This window comes from Typopeltis vanoorti, chromosome 1, assembly GCF_054136105.1.
Source record: "Typopeltis vanoorti isolate ZY-2024b chromosome 1, IOZ_Tvanoo_1.0, whole genome shotgun sequence".
NCBI lineage: Eukaryota > Metazoa > Arthropoda > Arachnida > Uropygi > Thelyphonidae > Typopeltis > Typopeltis vanoorti.
In genome coordinates, this window is record NC_143549.1 from 127,124,595 (window position 1) to 127,148,937 (window position 24,343).

At 33.5% G+C, this 24,343-nt stretch overlaps 1 protein-coding gene across 1 annotated transcript in view; it reads right to left on the minus strand.

The window, feature by feature from the left end:
* The window catches only part of LOC150110408 (presequence protease, mitochondrial), a 320,487-nt gene that overhangs the window by 269,930 nt on the left and 26,214 nt on the right, over positions 1 to 24,343 (minus strand). The window contains exons 3-5 of the mRNA XM_090393554.1: positions 23,393 to 23,499; positions 13,233 to 13,384; positions 1,100 to 1,214 (exon numbers count right to left, since the gene is read on the minus strand). Coding sequence (XP_090249680.1) covers positions 1,100 to 1,214; positions 13,233 to 13,384; positions 23,393 to 23,499 — 374 coding nt within the window. The remainder of the gene's footprint in view (positions 1 to 1,099; positions 1,215 to 13,232; positions 13,385 to 23,392; positions 23,500 to 24,343) is intronic.

Below are 24,343 nucleotides of genomic sequence, written 5' to 3' on the forward strand. Positions count from 1 at the left end.
GGTGCCTGATCTGATGAGTATTACTACTAAAAGGAAAACAGGATATAGTCAAGGAGACTTAATGTATGTTACATTGATTGATGAAAAGGATCCTGAAAATGAGTACAGAACCTTGTAACTTCTGGAAAAGAGCTTTAACAGAAAGAGAAAAAGACTATGAACATTTTTTTTTGTGATTGTGAAAGAAAAAGTGTTTAGTCTTAAGAGTAAGTTTATATTTTTTAATAAGGCCTTGGATCCATATAATCTGTAGTTATAGTCATGTATTATTACTAGAAGTGTATATATATTGTTTTAGTTTTATTAAATGTGTTTATTTTGTACTTGGTATTGAGTCAATGATTAGTTGGATTCTGAAAGAGTGAGTTAAAGTCATTGCACCAATTGGAGTGAACTCTTTGTGCAAATATAATAACATATAGGGACACTCGGAGTCAAAAATAAAAATAATTGTTAGTAAAAGAAATTTATATAATATTTCATCTCATAAGTATATAGTATAATTATTAACAAAGGCACAGCTGGTAGACTAAATAGTTAATATACTATAAATAATATACATAAAGAGGGACAATATAGAGGAAAAATTATAAAATATATATAAATAACATTTTCAGGGAATGTTCAGCTGCCTATGCTTGCATTTTCTACAGATATTTTCACTATCACCATTCATTATAACATTTCTCCTACTCTTCTCTAAATCTGTTAACATATGTGCAATAACTATTCAACACTACTTCACAGTTAACTCCAAACCTACAAAACTTGCTTCTTCCTCTTTGTTCAATCCTTCTTTCACTGCTATCTAGAACAATCTCCTATGTTCTAAAGAGTAAGATGTGTAGGTCATCAATAATTGAACAGCCTGTTATGTGTGTGATTATCATAAAACATACACAAATGTACTCTTATATATGAATCAATGCATATATGAAAAACAAGAAAATTTTGAAAAAGACATTAAATATATTTTTAACACAGTGAATGAATAAAAGCATATATAGTTATTAACAATCCAGATGTTATTACCATTTTCTAAGAAACATTATTCATAAATTATGCATTCAGTTTAGCAAATGAATAATTTAAAACTTACCTGAAATCCTTGTAATGTAAACATGGATTAAAAACAGCATCTAAATATACACTAAGAAGATTTCTGAAATCCTTCTGATTCTGAGTTGAAAATGGATACATTGTATAGTCATTACCTAAAAAATAAAATTCAGTAAATATCAAAGTATATAATAAAACTAATTGTATCCAAATGCTGAATATCTATTAAATTCATTATCTGGAAGTAATTAACAATTTTCTTCTCTAAGAAAATTAACAATTTTCTTCTCTTTATTCTGCTTGAATGAAATTTAAGATTTTTGCTGCTGAACTAGTAAAATATTTTTAGGCATTCTTCATGACCATTTTTGAAACTGTTTATACCTAACCTACAGAATGAAAGCTAATCTTGGCCTGCCAGTTTACTCTGTTCACAAAGAGTATAATTGACACAACTTATTCCTGAAATAAATCAGTCTGACATCAATAAAATCACTGGATTCAGAGAAAAAGGAAGCTTTTCTTATTTATCTTCCTTTATAATATGATATTCATTTCCATCCTGCTTTAAACTAAAAATAATTTCCTGTTTCAAATCCTCCATATACTTTTGTGTGCTGAACTAGCATGTAGATAATACTATTAACAATAACATTGCCAATAAGACTTTTTTTTTCTTTATATATCTTGTCTTTTCCCCAAGAATTTTTGCACCATCATTATGCTGGAACATGGTATCAGTGATGACTAATCTATGTCCTGAATACAAATCCAGTAAGCATTTACTGTTATTATGAGCTTTGTCCTTTTCTCAAAACATTTCCAAATATTTTGAGAAAATTTGGAAACTGTGTCTCAAGTAAGTGGCATGTGTCCAATTATGTCCATGTGGTATTTTTCTATTTCTTTTGAAAGTTCGACTTTTCCATTGATACTTATGTTGATGGTGCCTATCCTGACTTCTGCTGATGTTTAGTTTGTTCTAATAGCTGACTTTTAACTGTTCATCCTGTTTCTTTGATGAAAACAGCAGGTAAACTGGGCAAATAGTTAAAAGAAGCCAGAAACATGATTTGTTTCTGGTTTAAGCCAATACAGAATATAATTTGACTGACTAAGTCCCAAATCTAGCCCACTAGTTTGAGGATGGTCTGAAAAGTTCTCTGCCTCGACCATAGATGGCAACACAATCAGCAAGAATATTTTTTTTTCTAAGTTGGTACATCTTTCATAAGCATCCATATAAAATTGCAAGTCATTCTATCAAGTAGTTTGTTTTATACTGAGCAAAAGTGTTGTCTGTATCCCTTGAAATGGATAAAATTGAGTATTGTGCGGTTATAAAATTCTTTGTAAAAGAAGGTTTAATGCCAAAAGAAATTCATTCGAAGTTCATAAAAGTTTATAGGCACTCTTCTCCTTCGTTTTCAACATTTAAGAAATGGGCTGCCGAGTTTACAAGTGGCCATACTAACCTTGAAGATGATCCATGTGAAGGACATCCATGTAACACCAGAAATCATTGATCAAGTGCACGATATGGTATTGGATGAAAGTACGTGAAATTACTGAGACTATGGGTATTTCAAAAGAACGTGTAGGATATATTTTGCACGAAGAATTGCAAATGAAAAAGCTTTGTGTAATATGGGTGCTGTGCTTGCTCACAGCAGATCAAAAAAGCACTCACATGAAAATCTCTAAATAGTGCTTAGAGCATTTTAACAAAAATAAAACTGATTTTGTGCATCGATTTATTACCATGGATGAGACTTGGATTCACCATTACACACCAGAATCCAAACAGCAGTCAAAACAGTGGATAGAAGCAGGCTGCTCAGTGCCAAAGAAGACAAAGTCAGTTCCATCAGCAGGAAAGGTTATGACATCAGTGTTTTGGGATGCTAAAGGCATTTTGTTTATTAATCATCTTGAAAAGGGTAAAACAATAACTGGGGAATATTAATCCAATCTTTTAACAAGACTAAATGAAAAAATTCATGAGAAAAGACTCAGTTTGCAGAAGAAAAAATCATCTTTCATCAGGACAATGCCCACAAAGGTGTTTTAGCAATGGGAAAATTAAGGGATTGGCATTATGAATTGTTGGAACATCCACCCTATTCCTCATATTTGCCCCCCCCCCCCCCCCTGATTTCCATCTCTTCTCAAAACTAAAACTCTTTCTCGCTGGTCAGCGTTTTTCTTCAAATCACGAGGTGATTGCAGCTGTAGAGGGGGTATTTTGCAGATCTTACCGAGAACCATTACAGGGATGGGATAATGGCGCTGGAGCATCGCTGGAATAAATGTATTAGCCTTAATGGAGATTATGTTGAAAAATAAAAATCATTTCGAAATTATAAATTCATTTTTTCATTGTTAGGCTGAGAAATTTTCAGACCACCCTCATAGGTGACCCCCCCCCATCCATTTTTATTATTATTATTATTTTATTTTATTGTTCTATTGCTGCTTATCTCATTTAACAGTACCATTGTGTGTAGATGGAGGATTAAATAGTGTAGATGGTGGGCTGTGTGAAGTGGAGTGCCCTCCCACAAAGAGTCTTGGAGGTGTGATATAATAATAATTTCTCCAGACATCCAGAATATCCTTATCCTCACATTTTATCATCTCTGATTTCTTTTGTGATACTCAATCTTCTATTTTTATGCTTTTTTTTACTCCAAAATACTACCTTTATGATACTTATATTCTATATTTTTACCAAATTCTTCCAGTGACATTTGTTTAGATAGCTCTACACATAACTTACCTATCTTACATTTTTCTTAATATTTTTAGGGACTTTTTAATTATTCTTATTATATGATACCTCAAGGAGTCAAGTACTCAATGAGGGAGGGCACTCTACGTCTTCATCACTGAATCCACTAACTACACTGAGGGACACTACCACCATCATCAACACACAATGCCATCTACTGCCCACCAACACTACTAGTATTTTTTGTCTGTAAATTGTGTGTGTTCTCAAGGCTGATTTGTCTGTATGTAGGATGAAAAACTGAGTTAACAAGAGTGTGTGTGTGTGTGGGGGGGGGAAAACCCTGATACTTCCATGTGAGATTGGCTAACTCACCTTTAATTGAAAAAAAAAAACCCATATACAGATTCCTCTTGCCATGATGAGAATCAAACTTTGGTCTTTTCCAATCAAAAGGTGCAACGTACTCATATGTTGATTTACATCCCAGAAACTTTGCGATACAACTGTTTCTTTTCTTAGATTACCTCCTTAACTTCTTAAGTACATTACGAAGTTTTGGATACGCTATCCTTACAAACTTCACCACATGCTTCAATGTTTTGCTTCTCTCCAGATTTTCTCACTAGATCTTTAAACTTTGGTTCTTGTTTTCAAATTCTCACTTTTCTAACAATAATACTTCTATATTAAGGTCTAAGTTCTCACATATAAGCTACTTAACTTTCATTCGTTTTAAAACTTTCATGTATTTTTTTTGTTTCAATGCAATGCTCATTTTTCTGCTGAAAAACTACACGGTAATCACTTATCCCTTGAAATCTACTGTGTGCTCTTGTATCCTGAACGCTATGAAGATATCACTATCAAAAAACATAAGCTTTCTCATGCATTCGCTCCTTATGAATTTTTGAACATCTTCATATTCAAACTTGGTGTTAATAATAAAGAGTGACATATTTTGAACAGAAATCCAACAGATACTCACATACTATTAAGCTTGCTTTTTTGTCCAATTTTATCCCAAACACAAATCTGGGATTTATTTCTTCTTGTGCTGTTGAGGTATGCAAAATTTCATAAACACACATGCTAAAATTTGAAAATAACATTGTCCAAGAAGAGTTTTCTATCCAGCATCAAAAAGTATGGATGGATTTGACGGTTTTTACACTTTTTGATTAAAAATAATAAAAATAATTTAAAATCAAAGCATTTTGAAGTGTCAGAATCACTTTTAAACAGCAAATTTATTCTGTAACTTTTGAACTTTTTTAACTTTATGTTCCTGATGAAATATCTTCACAATAGAAAGGGGGGTGGTAAATCCCTTTATGTTTTAATAGCCGGATACGAAACTCGGATCGAAATCCATAGAGTTTCATGCTGAAAAAAAACTATTGGCAGGCCCAAGTGTAAATGATCACTTGGGTAGTACCACACCAGGGCAACTCCATGCAAAGGTGGAGCAAGCTCCCTCACTAACTTTAATATTCTCCCATAATGTAAAAGCCAGCTCCTAAGATATGTATATATATTGTTTTACATTATGAGAAGAGGTCACTACCCAGACCGGTTTCAACCTTTTTTGAGGTCTCATCAGTGAGTAGGTAGACCTGGAATATCAAGGTTTTAAGTGAACATGAACTTACATACCTCTACTATCGAATTGCCGAAGTGGTGTACTCCTATATTTAATGTTAATTACTAATTTAATAAGCCAAAAGGCTTATTAAATTAGTAATTAACCTTTCAGTAATCAGTAATCAGCCTTTCGGCTTATTAAATTAGATATCTTCATAATATTGGCACATAAAAATGTAGTTTTCTCCTAATGTTACTATGAACAGCACTTCTGCACAATCTGAACCATTAAATGAAAAGTATGAAATAAGAAATCCAGCCATATCTTATCTGTCTAACACAAGACAGGTTGAGTCCCCTGATTAAAGGTTTCAGGTAATTTAATGCATCTGGCTTGCCATTCCTCTGCTGCATACCTCTAGAGCAGCGGTTCACAAACTTTTCCTATGACAGAACACTTTACAAATCCTGAAATTTTCACGGAACACCTTGGTTATTTTGTAACGTATTAATTAATAATTAAACATCAATTAAATATAAACATCATTAAATTAATTTGTGCTGATTTTCATTGACATATCTCATTCTGATCACCAAAAATTTATAATATTATTATAAGTACTTACAAGTGAATGCAAGACTTTTTCTCTTGTGTGCCAATAGTTTTCCCCTCCTTTTGTACATCCTGGAGATCGCTTTGTAGGCTGGTGATGGATGACTCACTATCTGTTGCATTACAAACACCTTCAATAAGATTTTTCTTAACACCAAAATTAAACAAAGTCCCTTGTCTCTTATTCATATTAAATTTTAAATCTGCAGGCCTATTACTTTTAAAAAATCACGGCACTATGGTTTCGAAACTTTCAACCTATAATACCAACTTGCGAAGAAAGTATTCAGTATTACTAGATTTGAGAACCGGATACAGACTCCGTGATCTTCAATTTTAGTGGAAAAATTTTCTCTATACTTCCTTGCTGATTGGTGAAAATTGATAAGGGTTCCTCACACTGTAGACGGGATTCAAACCAATGTCTTTTCATCCAAAGAGTTTGTCTATACCAAATGAACTACAGAGGCTCTAATAAGAAGTCATACACATAAAACCAAATAAAAGCACAAAAAGTATATGTACATATATATATATATATATCATCATCATCAAATTCCTGACATGTACCCTCAAGGGGCATACAGGATATGATAGTACTACATGAAAAATTTATGTCATTACTAATTTCCTATCTACAATTATCCTCCAAATCAGTCTGTTACCTGTCAGGACTCCAACATTATCAGATCTCATATTTCTATCATCTAAGGCACTTGATACTGTATCAATCCACCTATATCTTGGTCTTCCTCTGGGTCGTTTTGCTGCCAACCTGGCAGAGAACACTTGTTTTGCTAATCTTATCTCGCCCATTCTGTTTAAGTGACCACACCACCTGAGATTAGCTCTGCTAACGTATTCCTGGATGCTGACAATGTCAAGTTCTTTCCTAATATCCTCATTTTTAATATGATATTGCCATTGATGCCATCTGTTCACGTCTATAATCTATCTCAGGACTCTCATATCTGCGGTCTCTAGTCTTTGGTCAAGTGTTTTACTTCTGACCCAGCTCTCAGATCCATAAGTTAAAACTGGTTTGAACACTGTCTTGTATACAGCTAATTTAGTGTTCAGACTAATTTCTCTCTTATTTCATATGAATTTATTCAATTGACTGCATACCATACCAGCTTTGTTGAGTCTGTTGTCTATTTCCATATTTAATTTACCATCTTCACTAAAAATCGTGTCTAAGTAGCTGAAATGTTTTACTTGTTCCACAGGTTCCCCGTTCACAACGCAGTTGACATTTCCAAACAATTCTACCTATTTTCATTGTCTTTGTCTTTTTAATGCTGACCTTCATACCATATCTATTACAACAGTTATTCAATTTAGTCAGAGAATCTTGCAAACTTGTAGCGGATTTATTCAGAAGTATAACATCGTCTGCATAAAGCAAAGAGCTGACATTAACATCTCCAATTCTGATATCATGTTTAATACCACTTTCCTTCATAATGTGATCCATATAGATAATGAATAGCAGAGGGGATAATGTACATCCTTGTCTGACACCAGATTTAACATTAAAACATCTTCCTGTACTTCCTTCAATTCTAACTGCTGAGTTACAACTCAAATAGAGACTAAGTATTGCTTGATATAATGTCCCATTGACACCATATAACTGTAGCATATTGAATAGCTTCTCTCTTGGCACCTTCTCATATGCCTTTTCCAGATCGACAAAACTTAAATACAGATTTTTGTTATATTCCCATGCTTTCTCAACTATTTGTCGTAAAGTGAAGATCTGATCCTGACAGCCTCTATTTGGCCTGAATCCAGCTTGTTCTTCACCAAGCTTTTCTTCCACAATTCTTCTCAACCGTTTCTCAAGTATACTTCCATAGATCTTGCCAGGAACACTCAGTAGGGAAATACCTCTGTAATTTTTACATTCAGTTTTATTTCCCTTTTTATATATTTTATACTATTAGAGCTCTACTCCAATCATCTGGAATTCGTACCTCTGTCAAGGCTTTCTGAACTATGCAGTGCAGCCACTGTAGGACTTTTATACCACCATATTTCAGCATTTCTGGTCGAATATCATCTACTCCTGCTGCCTTTCGGCATTTCAAGCCTTTGATGGCTTTTTCTACTTCAAGTATGGATATATATTCCTGAATGTATGCCTGTTGAGTGTTTTTAACCACTGTGCTATCACTGCTTGTTTCATTTAGCAATTTTTCAAAGTAATTACTCCATACTTCAAGGATATCTTTTTCTCCTGTTTTCATGTCACTTTTATCATCTCTAACTCCTTTATAGTGCTCTTTCCTCCATTTCTAAGATTCTTCAACAACCTCCAGAATATCTTACCACCTTTTAGAAATTTTTTTCTATATTCTTGCCAAAGTTCTCCCATGACTTTTGTTTAGCTAGTTTTACACAGTGTTTCGCTTTCTTACATTTGTCTCTGTATTCTCTAAGAGCAAAAGCTGACTTATTTGCCAGGAACTTTTGATATGCTTTCTTCTTTTCCTTCACTGCCTCTTTAACTTCCTGTGTCCACCATGGAGTTCTGATTTTTCTTTCCTTGCAGGCAACCTCACCACATGCCTCTCTGGCTGAATCATCAGGGTTTTTTTCAAGGCTTGCCACTGAATCTCCTAGGTTTGGTTCCTGGTTTTTCTTCAATAATCTTTGTGTATTTTTGTCTGCAGTTCACATCTGAGAGCTGCTCAACTTTTATTCACTTTAAAACTTTCTTACACGTTATTCTTTTCAATATGAAATTCAATTTTATCCTTCCCAAGACTAAATAGTGATCGCTTCCAATTTCAAATCATCTGCACACTCTGGTGTCCTGCACCAGGGAGAAAACATCACTATCAACAATAACATACTTGATGAGCCTCTTTTTATTCCTTGCTGCTTCTCTCCATGTGAATTTGTGCACATTTTTAAGTTGAAAAATGGTGTTAATAATAACCAGTCCATGTCCTGAGCAGAAATCCAACAGGTATTTGCCATTATTATTAGCTTTGCTCTTTTCTCCAAATTTTCCCAAAATATTTTTATGTCTGACAATCATTTCCTACTCTGCTATTTAGATGCCCAACAAGGACCAACCTTTCCTTTTTCATTGTGTCAGTTGCTTTTTGCATATAATACTGTAATAAAAAAATAATAATAAAAAAAAATAAAAAAATAGAAGGATGAACAAAAAACTTTAATAAAAAAACAAGTATGAACAAAATCATAATTATTGTTGTCAGTAGTACCTCTCTCTTTAGGGAATATTAAAGGAATACATACTGACCCGAAACGCTGGAGAAATTAAAAGTATATCAGAGACTATGAAAAGGTTTTCCAGAATGAATGAATGAATGAAGAAATATTTCTATTTAAAAAAAAAAAAAAAAAAAAAAAAAAAAAAAAAAAAAAAAAAAAAAAACAAGAGACCACTCAAAATACTCCTAGGTTTACAATTATGGCTTGCAACACACTCAATTGCTCTACCAGTTAATGATGTATAACAAATATTTAAAAATAAGAATCAGCTGGAGTGAAAATTTTATAAAAGTTATCATCCTAGGTATCCTAGCAATGTAGCAATAAATTCAAAGCAGTATAAAAATAATGCAAACAATAGTAATTTCAAATTTCAGCTGACTATATTCAAGTGAATATACTGCCATCTCAGAATTTCACCTTTCTCTTTCTTCGCTTTCATCAGATAACATCAGATAATTGATTGAGTCCCAAAATTATAAATTTGACATTAACTTTTCAAAAGGCTAAAAGGAATGCAACAATAAAAATTCCTAATCTCTACCCTCAGAGGTTATATAGGATACTATGATAATATTACATGAAAAGTTTATATTATTACTAACTTCATATTGATCATTTTCTTCAAATTAGTCTATTATCTGTAAGGATATTATTCAGGATATATACTCCAATACTGTCAGATCTTATCTTGTGGCAGTCTTATGTGGCACTCTAACTGCATCAATCCACTCAGATTTTTGGTGTCCCTCTGGGTCTTCTTCTTCTTGCCAACATCAAATATACCTATTTTGCTACTGCTTAAGTGACTATATCACCTTAGATTAACTCTGCTCAAACATTCTAGTAATGTCAAATTCCCTTTGAATATCAACATTCTCCAAATTTTTCTCAGAGCTCTCATATATGCAGTCTCTAGCCTTTCATCAACTATTTTTCTAACTCAACTCTCAGAAACCTGTTAAAACTGGTTTGAACAGTCTCTTATATAAAACTAGTTTTTTTTATTAACTTCTCTCTTATTCAATATAAATTTATTCATAGACTCTCTACCATGCAAACTAGTTTTTTTTATTAACTTCTCTCTTATTCAATATAAATTTATTCATAGACTCTCTACCATGCCAACTTTCCTTATTCTTATTATCTTATTATCTAATTTCCATATTTATTTGGACAACTTTGCTAAAAGACTACTATGTTCTCCCAATTTTAATTATTTTAGTAATAATCATTTTATTACTGATTTTCATGCCAAATTTATTACAGCAGTTATATATTTAGTAAGGAATCCTGCTGACTTGTAATGGATTTATTTAAGAGTGTTACATCATTTTCATAAAAAAGCTGCAATTAACAATAGATCACAGGTTTTAATCCCACTACAGACATACAACTTAAATATAGACTGCATTGCTCTGTATAATGTCCCATTTATACCATATAAATGGTATTATACCATATAAAAGCTTTTCTCTTAGCATCTTGTCATATGCCTTTTAGATCTATAACATTTAAATATAAGTTATTATTATATTCCCATGATTTCTGTGAACTTCAGCTTGTTTTTCTTCAACTTTCTCTTCCACAATTTTTCTTGGCCTCTTCTCAAATAGGAATACATAAATCTTATGTGAGACACTCAGGAGGGAAATTCACTGTAATTCTCAGATTACTTTATTCTCTTTTTTATAGATAGTTACTATGAAAGCTTTATTCCAGTACCCAAAATGTTCCTGAACTTAAAATTAATTGAAATTAAATGGTCACCAGAAGTGCTTTTCATAATCAAATTAAAAATTGTGTATTTCAAAATAAATGAATTGTTGAGAGAATGGATCTGCTTCAGATTATAAGGAATTATAATTATCCCATTCTCTCTCTCTTCACCTTTCATGTTAGCTTGATGACTTGTCATAGCAAAGTAATTTGTCTTCTTTAGAAGCCTGCTTAATGTTTATGATAAAGCTATTAATCCTATCTGCATTGTCTGCTATGTCTGTACATTGCGTGTATTGTTTGGCTGGTTTGCCTGTTTTGTGGAATGAAAAATCTCCTGTCACCTATGAGACCAGCTAATGCACCTTTTCTCATCATCATCATCAAATTCCTGACATTTACCCTCAAGGAGGTGTACAGGATATGATAGTACTACATGAAAAATTTACATCATTACTATCTACAATTTTCCTCCAAATCAATCAATTACTCAAGGCTCCAACATTGTTGGATCTTATATTTCTATCTTCTAAGGCCCTTTTTACCATATCAATCCACCTATATCTTGGTCGTCCTCTGGGTCTTTTTCCTGCCAACCCTGCTATATCTTGGTCTTCCTCTGGGTCTTTTTCCTGCCAACCTGGCAGAGAACACTTGTTTTGCTAATCCTTCCTCTCCTTTTTCTTGAAAAGATAATGAAGATTCTTCACATCCTAGACAGGATTCAAATTCAGGTCTTTCCAAATGAAGGGCATTGTTAACAACAACTAAATTATGGAGACTTAAGGAATTATAATTATGCAAGTTCTAATTAATCAATTTTTGTACTTAAGGTAAAACTGGTATTACCGTTCCTAACTGATGTGATTACAACTTGCTTAATGTGTTCCTGAAGTGCTATCAAAAGAATAATATCAATGCTGGTTAAACGTGTGGGAAGGCTTATGTGTTCTTCGTATACATGTTGATTAATTTTAACAGTATAGATAAGAATACAGACTGATAAGGAAATAACTATTTATTAGCTTATTGCTGATATTTCGGTGGTATTCTATCCAGCATCCTCAGAGCACAAAAACAGTTTGTCATAGTATGCGAGACAACAACAATCAGGTATAACAATGGGACTAGTTTGAACAATTATAATATACAACATAAAGACTAAAGTCCTAATTAGGTGCCTTCTATGTTGGGGAAAAAAAAACAGAGAAAGAGAGAGAGAAAGCAGGTATTAATTTGGTCTTAGGATGACAGTCTCCCAAATCTTTGGCAAATTTATATAGCCATACTTGTTGAGGTTTGGAGGCTTCTGTCGATTTCAGGAACAACCTCTCCGATTCATAAAAGCTTCTGTGCAGCACTTTTGTTTTTTCCAATTGATCCCGTGTGCAGGGGTATCTAAAGCATGGTCTGCTAGATCTGACTTGCCATAGTGATAGTGCCGGATGTATTTTTATGTTCAACAAGGTGGTTATCCACAGTGAACATAATAATATAACAAAATATTATATGTATTTTGGCCAGTTTGCAAATTTTGAGGGATGAAAAACTGTCGTTTCCTTATGAGACTGGCTACTCATCTTCAGCTGAAAAGCTGGTAAATGCTAAGTCATGCCCTAGAATGACATTCAAACCCACAAAACAGTAAATATAACATCCTTGTGACTACCCTAAGGATGATAATGTATTGCACATTTAGCATCACAGATAGACTAAGGGTTGCATAATCTGAGAATCCTGCTAGTCTACAGACCAAGCATGGAACTATTTCAGCTACTTCAGTCTCAAATAAGTTACAGTACTCTAACACCAGGTGATGCAAAATTGTCTACTACCAAGAGGCTTTCACAAACATTCATGAAGTATTCATGCCATGGTGTGATTCGATACCAGAGGAATCGAATTTACCACAGGATATTGGGTGAAGAGCAAAGATGCTATTAACTCAGGCAACCAAAGCTACCTAAGCTTAAATCCTATCTCAAAAAATTAAGAACAATTATAATAACTTTTCAATTATGAATTATATATGAAAGTAGCAGAGGTTTTTCTATCCCAAAAATTCGGATTTTCTCTCTCTCTAGTTGGTTTGTACATCACATAGAGCAAACAATTAAAAAACAGTCATCTTATGACCTTAGTTACCTGTGTATTAATCACTATTTCAATTATCTAATAATGAATTACATAAATAGTGATTATATAAATGATGAATCTAATGATTTTAAAGAATAGTATTTTATAAAATTACCACATTATAAAATGAAATGAACATACCTGTAAATGCATTCATAAATGTTGATAGTGATCTGTTCAGCATCTTAAAAAATGGATCGCGGCAAGGAAATTTCTGAGATCCACAAAGAGCAAGGTGCTCTAGAATATGGGCTACCCCTGAGCTATCCAGTGGTGTTGTACGAAATGCTACACTATAAAAAACAATAGAATAATTGTGATGGTCTTTTAAACAGCATTCTTGCATTTTAATCTTTACTGTTACATGTAAGCTGAATAGCTAGCCAATAGCAGTTAATGATGATTTAGCTATATAGTTTGATAACAGTAATAAATGAGAGCAATTTACAAGAAATAAAAAAAAAAAAAAAATTGCCAGCAAACTAATAATGAATTACTGTAGTGTCTTCCACACTTCTTGAGGGTACATTCAAATGGCAATGATGATAAATAAAAATGATTTATCAGAGCCAATCTTTGGGAGAAGAGAAGCATCTATATAAACAAAACAGCTGAACACACAAAAAATTAGAAAAATATATTTTTCTAATTATAACGATCTTAAATATATTACAAATAAGAAACTTGCTCTTTCTAATTGTGAATTGAGTCAGCATTCCAAAAATATACATATGTTGAATTTGTTTCTTTAGCATAAAGTAAAGTATGATCAAAAGAATAAATTTTGTGTGATTAGGTGATCTGGCAGTGATTTCTCAAATTCTCACCAGAGCAGATGCCCAATTTACACAAGGATGCTTTTAGCATATTTGTGCAATGAATTCTACATTGTGCAATTAATGTTTCAATACTAACTCTACATTTAGTAATCATTAATGGTCTTCACTTTACTTAAAAAAGAGAATTCATCAATTATTTGTTGCAATAACTCTTAGTATAACAGATTTACTGTGAAATTTCAAGCAATGCTTCTCTGTAGAAAAATTGAACTTTTTTATGCTTTTTCATTTTTTAGACAAGTAGGAGAAGTAAAGTAGGATGTGTGAATAACCATTATGATCTTTTACATAAAGTAAGCAATAATACTCAGCCACTTATACTAGTTTCATTGATTAAGTAGTCTATGGACTGGACTGTGACAATTTTCTATGAAAATGTTCTCATAACGTTTTTTTACACACACACACACACACATATATATATACACACACACACTAGATTACGACCAATGACCTCTATCCAGGTACCAGTTCACTAAAAGAATTTTTTTTTAGCATTTAAACATATAGAAAATTTTAATTGCATCTGTTCCCAAAACTAATTTTGAATTTGCTGTGCAACTGCAAAGCATTGCCATCCTCTAAATAGGTGCTATCTTTTTATCCCGCTGTAGCATGGATGTTAGAATTGTGACCATAATAATGTTACCATGCAAATCATAATTTTTGAATGATACCTTTGTTTATCACATGTTTAACATGTGATAAACAAAGACATTCATTAATGATAATTATAAAGTCTTTATGAAGTAGATAAATTTCATTGTTCCACGTGATACCAGAATCCTAATAGAAACATCAGAATGGCTTGAAAAAAATACCATGTATGGTATATAAAGGAGAGTTCCCCTGATCCAGTTTTTTGCTCGACTGTATTCCTGAATTACAATAGTTGTCATGAGAGAAATGGCTTTAAAAAAGTTTAGGGTTGACCTTCAGACAAAGTGATTCTAATAATTCTGGATGTATTTTATTCAGTGTTTTCTGATGTGCAATTTGACACAATTCCTGGATGGATATTTTTCAGCTGCCAGTATAGAGTATTGTAGTCACACCACAGGTTGCAATCTCTTGGATGTTCTACAAGACTACATTAGTCTTTCTCCTTAGACCAACCTAATGAATTCACTTGAGACAAAAGATTAGCACAGGCAGATCACCATGAGAACTCATGCAGCTAACAGAGAAATATTCAATCAGTGGGCAGTAGATGGTGTAGTGTGAAAATGTTGGATTACATAGTGCACTGGTGGACGATGTACAGTGGTTTATATTGTGCTTTGGCAGTGCAGAGTGCCCCTCCCTTGAAGTCTTTCTATTATTATTATTGTTACCTATTTCTTGATCTAATTTTACTGTATCGAATTAAGACTACAATTATTTACCGTTGGTGTTATTAATCTATTTTACATTAGCACATGTAGAATATTATGCCATTTTATATGAAAATTATTATAACTAACGATTTATTTATTAATTGTATTATTCTTATCTTATTATATATATAAAACTTGTAATTTTTATTATAAATTCAATTTTCTAAAAAAATAAAGTATTAATCAAAATTTTAAATAAAAATTTTATATATCGCAATTACTATTTACTGTTATTTATCTATTGTCTACAGTTCAACTGAATGACTAACGATGCAATACTTAGGCCAGGGATGGTAAACATATGGCCTGAGGGCTGGATCCGGCCAACAGTCATGTTCAATCTGACCTGCAGATCAATTTCATAAAAAAAATCTATTATTATTATTATTATTTTTTTTTTTTTCATTTTAAATTATTCTGTTAATATATATAATTTATTATTAATAAATACATATATTTATTAATAATATGTTAAGGGTTAACATTCCGCTGTGGAATGAACATGCTAACAAAGCTGCATGGAGCAAATTACATAAGTATATGTATATATATACACGCACTTTTTCAGTGATAGTGTACTACTTTCACTAAAGATAATTTTAGTTTTACAAATTATTTTATGCAAAAATTTTATATCTACCTAACCCCATTATGGCAAAGCAAAAAAAGTTGGTAAGGAATGTACAACAGTGCAAAAAAATGGACAGATTTATATATATATATATATATATATATATTTTTTTTTTTTGTTGAATTGGATGGTAAACCGATCTGCTTGATTTGCAATAAACAAATTTCTGTTGCTAAAGAGTACAATGTGCAACAACATTATAAAACTAATCATGAAAGGTATAGTGGAAAGATTTGCAAAGAAAATTGTTAAACTATGCACTTAATTAGAGAATCAGCAGTCAGTTTTTAAAAACATACATAAAAAGAGTGATGCTGCAATTTGAGCTAGCTACATAATTGCAAATGAAATAACCACTTTGTCAAAGTCCTTTTCAGAAGGTGAATTTCTTAAAAAATGCATGATGAAGGTTTCAGAGATAGTTTTTCCTGAAAAAATGGCAATTGTTTTCAGATATATCATTGTCAAGAAATACAGTTTTTCGGTAAATCACAACATCACTATGCTTGAGCACCCACCCTGTTCGCCAGATCTGGCTCCCCGTGACTTATACCTCTTCACAAAGATCAAGTCGGTGCTCAAAGGAACCCATTTTTCATCGGCAGAAGATGCGAAAGCAAAAACGACGGAGATCCTCAACAGCCTTTCAGAAAATTATCTGAAGAATTGCTTTGAATGTTGGCAGCATCGTACGAAGTTACGTGTCAACTCAGATAGGTACTATTTTGAAGGAGATCATAGTTGATTTTCTCAATTTGTTAAATAAAAAGAGATACAGGCATAATCTAATTTATTCTGTGTCACACCTTGTAAACCTATAGTGCATTATTATTAGGACTGTGGATAGGTTAGGGGTTAGATAATCCACAAACTCTTTTTCAAGCCTCCAATAAGCAGGGTGGTGGTGGTGGTGGTGGTGGTGGCAGCAGCCTTACAACAAAAATGAAATTCATTTCACATTTGAAGACATTTACATGATCCATGGCTAAGGTGGATTTGAACCCATACTTATTGATTAGACAGTTATTGTTGCAAGGACTTCCATGGAGTGATATATAAAAATGTGTTGTCAGTATTCTTCACCTAAAAAAAAAAAAAAAAAAAACAGATGGGATAGAATTAATTTATTGATTACTCTGCCAGTTTTGTGAAAATTCTTGTTTCACTTCTTCATTTCATTTCACTTTCAATAAACTAAAAAAAAAAAAAAAAAAAAAACAGATTATAAGAGGTAATATACATAATGAAATATTTGAAAACAGGAATAACAATGTAAAGCACACATCTGTTATCAACATTAGTAAAGTAATCAATAGATTAATTCTATCCCTAGTATTTAGGCCTATGTGTTTAAACTCATTATAAGGTTTAATGAAAAGAATACAGCACAGAGGAACAATAAAATATAAGTTTATTAGATCCTATATTTCATCTTTGTCAGGGAGAAATTACTTACACTTATTATTTTGAGTTCTTTTGTGTGCGTGTTTATAGAATTTTGAGAAAAAAATAGAATAAAAGCATCAAGTCCTATGCGGGTTATCCTCAATAGGTGCTGTTGGCTAGCCTTTAGCTGCTGGATGGAAGGTCTAAGGATTAAAGTTTCCCAAATCTTGGGAAGTTTAATAAATTCATATTTATTAATACTAGGCTGGTTTAACAAATCTGCTGCAAATTTTAAGAGTCATTCAAGTTTATATTTGTTGCAGTGAAGCATAGTAGTTTTTCCATTTGATTTTATGCAAGGTATCCAAAGCATGGTTAGCTAGACCAGATTGACCATAGTTATGTGGCAGCAGTTGTGGTTTTTGTGTGTTCTTCTAGGCAGATTTCCCATTTTGACCATAATAAGATAACTGGCAAGAAAAAGGAACCTTGTAAACACCTGTAACAGAGAGAGGGAGTGGTGGATCCTAAGGAGGAGAGTGGATAGGGATAGCCACCTTCAGATGAGGTTTGAAAGCAGTATAGAGATTATATTTTTTTAGTCCTGGCTATTTTTTACTCAGGCGCCTCAGATATAGAGAACAGAAATATCATTACTGTAGTTTGCTTGACAAGATGTGAGGAAAAGGAAGGACAAAAAAACATTGGCTGGGAAGGTCTAGTGAATAGAGGAGAGTTCAGCTGATAGGGAAGCCTGGGTGGAATAGAGGTTGGAGGCATTGTAAAAATCTCAAATAATCGTTTTACTTATTATGTTAGTTTTTTACAGTATTATATATACTGAGTGTAAATTTCATTAATGTGGAATTAATAAGGAATATGTTTTATTATGTGATAAGATAATTTAAAAGTATATATATATTATTGAAATTAGGATTTACTCGGGATGTATACATTTATAAAAATAAATTTAACTGACTAGAACCCGAGAAAGTATAACAAAAACCTTTAATACATCACGACTAGTTTCATCGGTGCTCAGACTTCTTCAGGTGAGAAATAAAAAACATAAGATATAAAAATAACAAGGTAAAAAACATGGACTTTCCAGCTAAATAAAAAGCAGAATAGTAACAGTCAAATTTGAATAGGTGACCGCATGCTACCGTTGGCATGAGTTGAATGTGTGCGACAGCTAATTTTAGAGCGCCAGTACTGGATTACTGCGCTATGGGAATCAGGCAAATTGTAGCTTAGATTGTTGTTCAAATGTGAAAGGTCCAGAACTATTTCTTTTGATTTGATGATTCTTCTTTCGAATTCATCCTTGCATATATATAAATTAGTAGTGCGCTCCCAGTCAACTTGGTGTGGCTGTTCTTCAAGGTTAGAAGAACAAGTTTGCCGAGAAGAGGACATGACTGGAAAGGGCGCTCGCTCGTGTTCTACTGTAAGAGATGTCACGTCTATGTTCCTCAAGACGAAGTGAAACAGATTTATCTGTCTGGCCAAAATAAGGTCGACCACAGTCGCACAAAACTTTATAAACACCAGGAAAATGCAGTTGGTTGTGTTTTAGTTTAGGTCGACTCAGAAAAGAACGAAGTTTTGGCAGAGTAGTATAGACGGTTTAGCTATGGGCAGCCCTCTATCCCCAGTCTTAGCTAACATTTTTCTAGAAGATTTTGAAGAGAAAGCTATTTCCTCAGCTACTTTGAAACCTAAACTGTGGTTACGCTACATTGATGACGTCTTCCTTATCTGGGGACATAGTTTAGAGGAACTGCAAAACTTTCTAAACCGTTTAAATAACCAACATCAGAACATTAAATTCACTTCAGAACTAGAGATTAACGGCATTCTCCCCTTCTTGGATCTGAAGATCAACAGATTACCTGACTGTCTTAAATTTTCAATTTTTCGAAAAACCACCCACACTGATAGATATTTACATGGTTCTTCTCATCACTTCCCACCTCAGAAACTGGGCATCATCTCCACCCTCGCCCATCGAGCAAGATGTCTCACTTCCACAGAAGAAGACCTTCAAACAGAGCTTAACTTCCTGAAAAACACCTTCTTAAATAATGGATATTCGTCTCGTAACATCACTAAACGTTTGAGACCACGCCAACATCCTCGACAAGAAGATGATTCCAACCCTATCACTCATATACAGTTACCATTTATCAGCTCTCTTACCCCAAAACTAGCTAAGATTTTGAAGAAATTCAACATAAAGACCGTCTATACTACTCTGCCAAAACTCCGTTCTTTTCTGAGTCGACCAAAACCAAAACACAACCAACTGCATTTTCCTGGTGTTTATAAAGTTTTGTGCGACTGTGGTCGACCTTATTTTGGCCAGACAGATAAATCTGTTTCACTTCATCTTGAGGAACATAGACGTGACATCTCTTACAGTAGAACACGAGCGAACGCCCTTTCCAGTCATGTCCTCTTCTTGGCAAACTGTAACCTTGAAGAACAGCCACATCAAGTTGACTGGGAACGCACTACTAATTTATATATATGCAAGGATGAATTCGAAAGAAGAATCATCGAATCAAAAGAAATAGTTCTAGATCCTTCACATTTGAACAACAATCTAAGCTACAATTTGCCTGATTCCCATAGCGCAGTAATCCAGTACTGGCGCTCTAAAATTAGCTGTCGCACACATTCAACTCATGCCAACAGTAGCACGCAGTCACCTATTCAAATATGACTGTTACTATTCTGCTTTTTATTTAGCTGGAAAGTCCATGTTTTTTACCTTGTATTTTTATATCCCATGTTTTTTATTTCTCACCTGAAGAAGTCGGAGCACCGATGAAACTAGTCGTGATGTATTAAAGGTTTTTGTTATACTTTCTCGGGTTCTAGTCAGTTAAATTTATTTTTATAAATATATATATATATATATATATATATATATATGAAGGTGGCCTGAAAAGTTCTCAGCCTAACAATGAAAAAATGAATTTATAATTTCAAAATTATTTTTATTTTTCAACATAATCTTCCTCAAGACTAATGACTAACACATTTATTCAAGCGATGCTCCAGAGTTATTATCCAATCCCTGTAATTGTTATCAGCAAGATCTGCAAAATGCTCCTCTACAGCTGCAATCACTTCTTGATTCGAAGAAAAACTCTGACCAGCAAGGAAGAGTTTTATTTTTGGAAGAGATAGAAGTCAGAGGGAGCTAAATCAAGGAAATAGGGTGGATGTTCTAACAATTCATAGTACAGATCCCTTAGTTTTCCCATTGCCAAAACACCTTTGTGGGCAGGTGCATTGTCCTGATGAAGGATGATTTTTTTCTTCTACAAACTGGATCTTTTCTCAAGAATTTTTTCATCTAGTCTGGTTAAAAGATCGGAATAATATTCCCTGGTTATTGTTTTATCCTTTTCAAGATAATTAATAAACAAAATGCCTTTAGCATCCCAAAACACCAATGCCATGACCTTTCCTGCTGATGGAACCGACGTTGTCTTCTTTGGCAATGAACAACTGGCTTCTATCCACTGTTCTGACTGCTGTTTGGATTCTGGTGTGTAATGGTGAATCCAAGTCTCATCCATAGTAATAAATCGATGCACAAAATCAGTTTTATTTCTGTTAAAATGCTCTAAGCACTATTCAGAGATTTTCATGCAAGTGCGTTATTGATCTGCTGTGAGCAAGTGGGGCACCCATTTGCACAAAGCTTTTTCATTTGCAATTCTTCATGCAAAATATATCCTACACATTCTTTTGAAATGCCTATAGGCTCAGCAATTTCACACACTTTGACTCGCCAGTCATCCAATAACATAACCTGCATTTTTTGGACGTCCTTCATACGGATCATCTTCAAGGCTGGTACGGACACATTTAAACTCGGCAGCCCATTCCTTAATTGTTGAAAACGAAGGAGAAGGGTCCCCATAAACTTTTATGAACTTCGAATGAATTTCTTTTTGGTGTTAAACCTTCTTTTACAAAGAATTTTATAATTGCACGATATTCAATTTTATCCATTTTAAGGGATACAGACAACACTTTTGCTTCAGACAGCTGTATAAAACAAACTATTGACAGAATGACTTGCAATTTCACATGGATGCTTATGACAGATGTACTAAATTAGAAAAATAAATCTTGCCGATAGTATTGCCATCTATGGTCGAGGCTGAGAACTTTTCAGATCAACTTTGTATGTAACTTATTCGCATTTAGTAATGCAGTTAAATTTGTTAATAAATAGTTGTTCCTATAGCCATGTTGTCACTTGAGTTTGGCTTTGAATCTCAGTAATGGACATCCACATTAATTGTTGTTTTTACAATAGCTGTTGCTAGGTAACAAGAACACTAGCCAACAAAGAGTAGGCAAGCAAAGAAGGAGAACCAGAAAGATGGAATAAACTACCAAGTTAAGTTCTGTGATCTCGGCAGAGTTTTAGATGCATCTTTAACTGGTTTCCAATGAGGAACTGTGAAATTAATAATTGAAAGACAGTAAAATGCATCAAACCTTCGTATATTAGTAAAAATGTTAGGCTCAATTGTGCTTAATGAAAAGCAAGTGATATATATTCCAAGGAGCAATATAGAATCTGCAGTAAAGTTCCTTTTATTGCAAATGCATTTGAAACTGTTTGGTTAAATTATGGATATTATTTCTGGGAAAACTCCCATGTTACTCCTCTTAACAAACTATTATATTTACAGCTATTTGCCTGCTTCTGTTTAGGAGTGCCCCAGTTTAAATGTCATTGCTCTTTTCTCACGGATTCTTAGGGCATTGTAGATGTATATTTATCAATAAATATATGTTGCATAGAGGACAAGAAATTTGCACATACCTTTTTCTGGGTGTTGTGGCTCTTCTTCTTTCACATTGTCCAAACTACTGTTTTTTTTTTTTTTTTTTTTTTGGGGGGGGACTGGCAAGTGGGAGAATTGAAATAACAAATGGAAAAAACCTGGGTTTTTTGAATAACATATATACACATATATATTATAATGGACGGGCAGAGCATTTTTTATATTCATATGAGGTGGGAAAGGGTGAAAGGGGTTGAAAACAGCAACTGATTTTTAGAGGGGGGGGGGGAGTTGATGGGGTGCGGTCCGTTTTGACTATTCTTGGTCGTCGTCTGAACACATGGAGGAAGTGGATGCTATGTCAGGTTGGGTAGGTGCTTCTACTTTTGAAGTGTTTGTGTTATCGCCTATTGGTCGGGGTTGTGACCTCAATTTTATGTTGTGTAGCTTCCAAACCTCGGAGATTATGTAGGGCCTGTGTACGTTGATAGAGTTCGCGTCACACTTTATGGCTATCGTTTCCGATATTCTAAGCACTGTTTCATTGTCTTGTCTGTTTACTATGATGGCCTTAGCTCAGCAATCTGCTTATATTTTATAATAACGTTACAGCTGAGTTGAATAAAAGGAATGGATACACTATGACATTGTTGGACTTTGCCAGGCATCTGACAGAATAACATGAGAGGCTATTGCATAAATTAAGAGATACAGGAAAGGAATATAAACTACTGAATTGGATAAATGGTTGGCTGACAGATAGGCATCAGAAAGTGGTATATGAAGGACACAACTCTGCCAAACTGAAGGTAACCAGTGGTGTCCCCAAGGATCAGTCCTTGGACCACTGTTGTTCATTCAATACATTAATGATACCAGGAAAGACCTAGAAGGAGATGTTCAACTGTTTACTGGCAATGCAAAGACAGGCTGGGAGATCAGAGATATACTGGTATGCAGCACTTACAGAATGACTTGAAAAAGGCTGAATATTAATAAGTGTAAAGTTATTTACACGCTTTGGCATGATGAGATCTCCAACAGCATACTGTATTAATGGGATTATTCTTGAAGAAACTTGAAAAATTCTGATCACAAGTTGCATACAGAAATTAAAACAACTGCCCCCACAGCAAACACTTAGGCATGTCATAAAACTTACTTTCCTGAGTACGAAGTGAAGGCCAAAAAGACTTAACCACGTTATTTATGTTTTTTCAACTTCAGTATTACTCACAATAGTACAAACCTGAAAAGGTTATTTTTATCATCTCTTGCAACATGCAAATAATCTGCTCCTGTGTTTTCATGCTGAAGTCTCACTGCTGTCAGATGCAATTCTGGAATTTCTTGAACCTGTTCCAATTAAGATAAAACACAATAGCGTATAATTAATTTACTCTAGTGCATTTAAAAATAAAGTAAACAAAATATTTCACTCTTAATTTAAATAACAGCAACTTCACAAGGTGAAGAATGGTTTGCTGGTTACCTATGGCTTTAGTGGGCAATGAAAGTCACACTGATCACGAAACGTGCTTGATGTTGGTTTTAAGCTAGTCAATGATTCAAACGATGGTCACGATACTCGCGTGCATGTGAGTGAGATTTGCACCATTTTTTGCCTTATTTATGAATTGTCAGTTGTATTAGATTGTTTGGAAACGATGCCTATACAAAGTAAGTAAATGAAACAGTAAATACATTTAATATCTTGACAAATGAATCATTTTTTGTTGTTTCCATTTTTATTTTTTTTAAATATCAATCCCACACTTAAGAGAAATCACAAAACCTTTAACACAGGAGTGCTGTTATGTGTGTAGGAAAGAAAAAATCTATTAATATATTACTCAGAGATCACAGCTGAATTCAAGTAACATATTAATCGATTTTTCTTTCTCCTTCATGGGAAAAAAAAAAAAAAACTTTACAGAGAAAAGTTACTCGAAAGAACAGAGGCAGAAAGAATGAAAGAAGAGAATAAGAAGAATTCAACAAGTTTGGTGCTGCTGCTGTGTATAGATCATGATCAGCATCTACCTGAGCGCATACATGTTAAGAGGAATGGTGATGACTGGTTCAGTGGAGCAACACTAATTAAAATATCTGTAATAAAGATAACCAGAAAGAGAACATCTATGGGTGTAGATGGCAATGGAATCAAACATTTCTAAGAAAGTTCCTCACCCCAAATGTG